This window comes from Aythya ferina (genome assembly GCF_964211825.1).
Source record: "Aythya ferina genome assembly, chromosome: 12".
Classification (NCBI taxonomy): domain Eukaryota; kingdom Metazoa; phylum Chordata; class Aves; order Anseriformes; family Anatidae; genus Aythya; species Aythya ferina.
Genome location: NC_140308.1, coordinates 3,759,688 through 3,767,371, shown reverse-complemented (window position 1 = coordinate 3,767,371; position 7,684 = coordinate 3,759,688). Strand labels below are relative to the sequence as shown.

The 7,684-nt window shown below is 41.5% G+C and overlaps 1 protein-coding gene across 1 annotated transcript; it reads right to left on the bottom strand.

Moving 5' to 3' along the window:
- Positions 1-2,705: 2,705 nt before the first annotated feature.
- HSBP1 (heat shock factor binding protein 1) lies at positions 2,706-5,996 on the bottom strand. The gene is made up of 4 exons (XM_084533247.1): positions 5,869-5,996; positions 5,364-5,430; positions 5,058-5,177; positions 2,706-4,118 (listed from the first exon to the last, which is right to left on the bottom strand). Exons 1-3 carry the CDS (start codon positions 5,911-5,913, stop codon positions 5,059-5,061), a joined length of 231 nt encoding a protein of 76 aa, XP_084389373.1. The 5' UTR covers positions 5,914-5,996; the 3' UTR covers positions 2,706-4,118; position 5,058.
- Between the last annotated feature and the right edge of the window lie 1,688 nt (positions 5,997-7,684).

Below are 7,684 nucleotides of genomic sequence, written 5' to 3'. Positions count from 1 at the left end.
GAAAAACACTTTCTGTTGATGGGTGTACATTTTCCAAAGAGACAACACCTATTTGATCACTTATCCCAGAGCTTATATGATGCAAAGTTTTTTAATCCCATGCTTTATTTTCATAATGACCTAATTTCATTAACTCTACATCAGAGTCAGAAAAAAAATATTCAGCAAGCACCATGTCTTTCAAAACATGCTAAGACTTAAAGCTCAGAAAGGGATTTTTATATCCCATTAATTTCTTAATTGTAAACAAAGCCTCAGTACCTTGTGTAATAACCACATTTCAAAACAGCATGTGGCTCATTAAAGTCCTAACATCTGAACTTGTATATTAAAGGTAACCAAATAATTAATCTGAGTAGCATTCCTTCGATTCGTGAGACTGTAGTGTGCCCACTAGAAGGCACTATCAGCTAGAGAGTTATAATATCAAGAAAAAGAATAGAGTGAGGAAAGAGTTTCATATAAATAATTCCATGTGAATACCTCCAGAACTGCTGACAGGTGCAATTTCAGAGAGAGGATGGACAGTGCATCTAGCCTTGTTTACAGCTATTTCACAGCAAAACCATAATGAATCAAAATTATTTGGTTTTCGAGGTTACAGTGTCAAATGTGTTTACAGTATGAAGGAAAGCATTACTTGAGTTTTCAAGGTTGGAGGAAGAACCAGTGAGCAGCCTCAGCACTCCCCCAGAAAGACAGGAGGGTGAGGTCTCTTTCTTACCAATTTCCCCAGTAATCTTTGGCAAATCAACGTCCCATGTATCATTCTTTCTGAGGAAAGGAACCAACAGAACTTTATTGGGAATGCTGAGATAACAATTCTAGAGGGGGGGGTTAATGTGAATTTGCGCAACCATTCCTTGTCTCCCTTGCGAACAAGAGATTGCAAGAATTGCAAGATGAAATTGTATTAACTCCTCATGAGATCCATCCCCAAACTGGCAGTAGTGTGGGCAATGGTACTTACCAGGAAAGTTTTTCTGAGGAAACCTCCCTGGGTTCAACTCAGGGATAGGAACGGAGGGCTTTGAAACTACCTCTTGCAGACAGGAGCATCGTAGTTTAGGGTCTCTGTATAACCGGCTTCATTCAGTGCATGCACCCCATGGTATTTATTAGTTAAAGAGCTACCTGTGTGCAGTCTTATTTACTGTGCATTGTCAAGACAGAGATTAAATGAAAAATCCTCTTAAGGACACCATGATTCTGTGTCACTTAACAATGGGTCTAAGTGTTTCAAAACAGGGATTTATGTTTTGAATCTCTGTAAATGAGAGCATCGCTCCTGTTGTAACGACAGGTGAGGTAGAAGTTTCAGACCTACTTCTGTTGCCAAGTGTAAATCACTTAGAACAGTATGCACAACTTTGTGCATATGAAACAGCTTCTATGATCTTCAGTTTGCTTGAGAGTTCTCGGGTCTTAAACAGACAGAAAATGATACTGCTATTAATGATCTGCTATGAGAAGTTTGGCCGAAGACTTGTGTGGTGTCAGTCACCATTTTTGTCATAGAAAAAGACTGATTCTACTTGATGTTCCTAATATGGATCTTTTGTGAGAATGCTTCTATACTCAGTAGTTACGTGGAAACTGTGTCAACTGTAACAGCTGAAACCAAACCCCAAATTCCATGCTGAAGAAAAGTGGGGGTTGAAGAGGATGGTGATAATGAAAATTTGGAGAAGTAACAAGTGGTAAGAGCAGAGACAATGGAGAGCCTGCAAAACTTGGGCAGGACCATGGTTATGGGGTTCTGTCTTCTCCATGCTCTGTTTTTATTTTTCCCCATAAATACAGAATCCAGTCTCTGCTCGCTCTGTGTAATTCTGTACCTCATGCTCATTTTTGAAAAACAGATTCACTGTCCACTTACTTGCTCCTTAGCCCACTAAGGAAGGGAAAGAATAAAGAATAAAGAATAAAGAAAATGACAATTTCAAGAGATTGTTTTCCATCCATTTCACTGCCTCCTAGCTGGCACGTATCAAAGCAGAAACCCTCTCCCCTGTTGCAGGCAGGCAGGAGGCAGAAATGACCCAATACCCATATTCACCTACAAAGGCAAAGCAGACAATTTTGCTGTCATAGCATGGGTCTGCTGTGTCTCTGAACTTGAGCAAGTCTATGTGAAATTGCACTAGATTTGAATTACAAATGTGAAAATACATCGTCCACCATACCTGCATCTGCAAGGAAATCAGAGTAGGGTGTATATAATCAGTAAATGTTTATGAGAATAAATTGTAAATATGTCAATAATAAAACACAGCTGTGTGTTACCATGATGACAGCAGAAAAGGTACCTTAAAAGAAGTGCTTATGTAGACTCAAGCATAGAGATAGGATTAAAAAAAAAAAAATGCAAGCCCCAGTCTCAAATGACAATCCTAAAAAGAACACAGCATTACAGAGCTTGGTTTAAGTTAATATAAGGAACGGCTTTCTTCACATGTATCCTGGTTTCTGCTGAGATAATTGCAGATGGCTTTGGTCTATGCTGTAACCAACCAGCACAATGCAGATGTGACAAGGCATGAATTGTGCTTAGCCTTTTACTGTACAGAATACATTTATGTTCTAGACTGTATTTTATAGACAGAGGTCATGCTAAAGTTTTTCCATAACTTAAAACTAAATACAATCTCAGATAAAATTATATACTTATGCTAGATTTTGCTTTAATATATATGACCTGACTATTTGTTAACACACAATAATTTATTAGATTTTTTTTTAAATGACATTACAAATAGCCTAAGGCTGGTATTACAAGGTATATTGATACATTTTCTATGTTCACAAAATTGCCCTATTATTATCAGATTTTATTACAACTTCCTCTCAGTTTTGAAAAATGACCTGTCATATTGCCTTCATAACACATGGGTACTAATTTGGTGGCTCTCGAAGAGCAGTCTTAAGCAGGGTCCACATGTAACTGCTGACTGCCACCAGTGCTTTCTTGAATTTGTATTTCAAGCTGGAGTAGGATTGTAATGATTGTCAGTAATATGCGACATAGGTCATTTTTCTTCACACCAGTGACATATTACAGATTCTTCTAAAAACGCTTATAATTACCAAAATACTTTAATGTAATCCATTAAACTTCAGGCCCATAAATGTGGATATGATTATAAAAGCAAACACTTCTAAACTAAGTATTTTGAAGAGTTCCAGCTCTGTTATTCAAAGAGTAGCAAGGCTTTACAATTCTGACTGGATTCTCTTTTTGTTACTCAGCATCATTGCCTTGTTTAGCAAACTGTTTTGTACAACAAACCAGCAATTTAAACTGAAAGAGCACAAACTCCCACAATCCCATCCCTATTCTCTCAAGTATCAATATTTTAATCATAATTGCTGTTCAAAGGTGATACCAAGTGACACACGGTCAGTTACAAAGTAGAGGTTTACAGTATTAAAAAACCTTGAATCCCATAGTGAGATTTTTCATAGTAATAGTCTGTTTAAATACACCACATTTGAACGGCAGTCATAGCTTCACTGTGTACAGATGCCTGTAATGTTTAACCTGTATTTCTGTCCTATGTTCTAGGAACACACATGTAAGGTAATACGATGAACATGAGATATGATTTTGATATTCAGTGTCTTACATTTCCAAAAATCACCTTACTACATTTATGAGGAAAACACAATACATAGTCATCTGCTAGTCGAGACTGGTGCTCAGAGCTAAGATTAATGCCAAGTTTCAAACTTGTGCTTCACTCCACGAAGTTACATAGAAGTTAAGATTCCATTTAATCAAAGTCACTAGATGTTTAGCTATCAAAAATGAAATGTCTAGAAAAAGTATTAAAAAAAGTGACAACAAAAAAAATACACCCAGTAGTTGAGATCCATAAGATCTGTGTTTTAATAGCTAATTGATTCTCATAACAAGAATTCAGAGAGTGAAATTACAGTACACAAATCAAAATATAAACTAACCTATTCCTACCTATACAATATACATTAGGAATGCAAGCTCTGTAACAATATAAAAATGCTTTTACACACAGTAGTTGCAAAAAGCTGTTCGGTAATTCCAAGGGACTGTAGAAAAAAAAAAAGTCTTCCAGCATTCATCTTAAGTTATTGGCAACCTGTTGGGGAAAAATAATAAAGTATTACTGAGAAGAATTTAAAAAACATACGGATCAGAAATTTTCATTTCAGGGGGTTTAAGCTAAGAAAATTGGCACTGGGGGCAATGAAGCCCATTATAATTTGTATTTTTGTCAAAGCACACAAAAAATAGATCCTGTAAAAAGCAAAAAACATACCCATTTCAAATATATATATGTGCTTATTACACAGGTTGCATAGTATTCTAGAACTGACCTCGGAATTTCAGGCATGAGGCTGAGACATGTCTCATTTAGCCACCTTAAAAAAAGATAATGTTAATCTAACATCGTATGTACGTTTATTTACCAGCTCCTTTCCATGGACTGCAAAAATCAAGTTCTGTACAAACTGAAATGGAATCTTTCCACTCTCATATTGCAATTAGGCTCCAACACACACCCCTTGTTTATGCTGGAATACTTTGGCATTCCTGCATTGCCCCTTCCTTCTGAAATACCCTTAGCAACAGTTGTAAATGCTGCATGGGGTGACCACTTAAATCTCTTTGAGTATTTTTGTACTAGATAGATAATCACTGCTTGCCAAATAGATGCAAACTTCTCTAATGTTTTTGTGCAGGATCTTCCCATCTCTTCTCCTTTCCAAGCAGCAAAGATGGTCATTATTTCAGCTCTTAGCAAGACTATCAGAGCATGTGAACAACAGAGGATGAATACAGCTATGGCAGTTCCTCAAAACTAACTATGCATGAAGAAAACATCCTTGGTGAAGAGATTAATAGGTTCCTGCCGAAGGGAGCTTCCTGCACATTCTCATATTGTAACGTACAGTGCTGCTCTGCAGGAACGTCAGACTACCTCAAAATCAAAGGAAAATTTCTTTTTAGTCTTTTGAAGTCAGTAATTTCAAGTGATCTGAGGATTTGTTTCAAGGTTAGCAAGCGATTTTCTCACTTTAACTCTTGTTAGTAGCAGGGGTCTTGTTTTCGCCTTCCAGTTCTTCAACTCCGGCTTGCGTCATGAGGTCTGCTATATTTTTCTCCAGGTCATCTATGCGACAGCTCATGTCATCAAGTTCACTGGCGTTAAGGAATATGACCACAACGTAGTAGTGTTGTCAGGTTGTTGGTTTTGATTATGGCTTTGCTCAAACTCTTATGGTCACTTTAAATGTATCTTACAAATCCCACAGGAAATATACATAAAAAATATTTCTATGGTGATAGTGTATAGTAGCTATTGGACTTGTAAAAAGGATATTTCGTCCAATTATTTGGTCAGACATGGTTTGAAATTTGTCCTGCATTTGCTGAAGCAACGTCTGCACCTAATAAAAAGGAAAAAAAAAATAACAAGTAAGAAGCTTGTTTTCTTTCTATTAAAGAGGCTGTCATAGCATTTACCCTTACATTACCAGAACGCGTAATGATCTGATTTTCAACACTGCTGAGCTCAAACTTCGCAGAATAATCCCGTATTTAGGTATCGCATCACACAAACACGTAGACACACACACACGAGAATCGGCCACCAGTTTCAAGACAGGGCACACCACGACCACCCCGCGGCAGCCTTCCCCAGCTCCCCATGCCCATCCCGCGGCCAACCCCTCCCTGTTATGAACCCTTCAGCCTCTCCCTCCCCTCGCTGCCCCCGGCTCCGACAGGGGCTGCCCCTTAGGGCCCGGGGCCGGGCCGGGCAGGCCCCAGCAGCCCCTCGGGGTAACGCGGCCGCCCCCAGGGTGCCGGCCGGGGCCCGGGCGCACCACGGCGGTGAGGTCCTGCACGCTCTTGGGGTCGGGCTCGGCCATGCTGGGCTCGGGGCGGTTCGGCGGGCGCTCGGCTCCACAGCGGCACCGCTTCCGGGATGCGCCTCGCCGCTTCCGGCGCGGGCGCGTCTCGCGGGAAGAGGAGGCCCCGGAGTGCTCTGGGAAATGTAGTCCTGAGCTGGCGGGAGGGGAGCAGGTGTGAGTAGCCCTGCCCTGCCCTCCTGCTGGTGGAGCGGGGAGAATCGTGGTGTCATAGCGTCAGTGCCAACAATCATGCTGTCCTAGCGGCACAGAGTCACGATTCGTGGTGTCATAGCATCATAGTCACGAATCACAGTGTCATAGTGTCACAGAGTCAATGTTGGACAAGAACTTCAAGGTCACCAAGTCCACCAAGCACCACAAGCCCACGTCCCTAAGCACCATGTGCACACCTCTTAAATAGTTCCGGGAATGGCGACTCCACCACCTCCCCTGGCAACCTGTCCCAGTGCCTAACCAGACTCTCTGTGAAGAAATTCTTCCTGACATCCAAGCACGGCCTCCCGCCGTGCAATTTGAGGCCATTTCCTCACTTGTCACTGTGGAGAAGAGATCAGCACCCTCATCACTGCAGCCTCCTGTCAGGCAGTTGTAGGGAACAATGAGGTCTCATCAGCCTCCTCTTCTCCAGACTGTCCCAGCACCCCAAGCCACTGCCCATAAGTCTCATCTTCCCGTCCCTTCTCCAGCTTCGTTGTTCTTCTCTGAACGCGTTCCATCAACTGCACATCCTTATCAGGAGGGGCCTGAAGCTCAAGGTCCGAGTACAGGAGGACAATCACTTCCCTCGTCCTGCTGGCCACACTATTTCTGATACATGCCAGGATGCCACTGGCCTTCCTGGCCACCTGGGCATACCAGCATCTCACATTCAGCCAGCTGTTGGACAGCACCCTAATGTCCTTTCCTGGCAGGCAACTTTCCAGCCACTCTTCCCAAAGCCCATACCATGGCTACCAATGTCCTCTGAGAGGTTGTGGGAGCCCCTGAGGGTCTGGCTGGCCTTTGTCACCCTCTGCTGTCTTCAGAGAGGCTGTTGGCCCCCACCTGCAGGTGTGAAAAGTAAGGATCAAGCAGTTTTTTGCTTACTGGTACATGCTAACCCATGCTTTTTGCTGAGTAGGAGGCAGTCTTGTCAAAAAGTAGCACCTGGCACAACTGCATGGGGACGACATTAAAACATCTTTATTTTCAAGAGCATTAAGCTTAAACATAATCTTACGCTTAGAATAAAAGCTTTCCTCATATTGAGATTTAGTAGTTTTGCTGGTGCTCTTAAAAATAACTTTGCAGGTTGGGGAGATTACAAGTGCATTTTTCTAGCCTCAGAAACAATGCTGTCTGAAGCGGCCTTCACCCTTTTCAGCATTTAATTTAGAAGGGAATGAGCAGTTAAGTCTGGCTAGCAGGCAGCTGCAGGTAATCTGGATTCAGAAAGGGGCTGGCCGTAGGAATGGCAGCATTACGGATTAGCAGTGGAAGTCAGGGCTGTTCCGTACATGGATTGATGATTAAAGGAAGTACATTACTGCGGCATATTGTCTTCATGAAATAAAGCACAAATAACAAAGATGCATGCATTAGATTAAATTCATGTCTGCCACAGATTAGTGATATGGTCCTTAAGATACTGTAAAGCTTCAGAGTGGATTTTTGCAGTGGGAATGGTTGCAGGATAAGCATTTCCTAAGTGCAAATTTATAGGCTTTTTAGACCAAAACTACTCATCTGTAGTTCTCATTTGCGAAATGACTTAGTGTTTATGCAGCTT

Coding starts and splice junctions, on each gene's coding strand:
- HSBP1 (XM_084533247.1), bottom strand. CDS start 5,913: ATGGCCGAGCCCGACCCCAAGAGCGTGCAGGACCTCACCGCCGTG. Junction 5,431..5,868: donor TGCAGGACCTCACCGCCGTG/GTGCGCCCGGGC, acceptor CCTTTTTATTAG/GTGCAGACGTTGCTTCAGCA. Junction 5,178..5,363: donor TGACCAAATAATTGGACGAA/ATATCCTTTTTA, acceptor ACGCCAGTGAAC/TTGATGACATGAGCTGTCGC.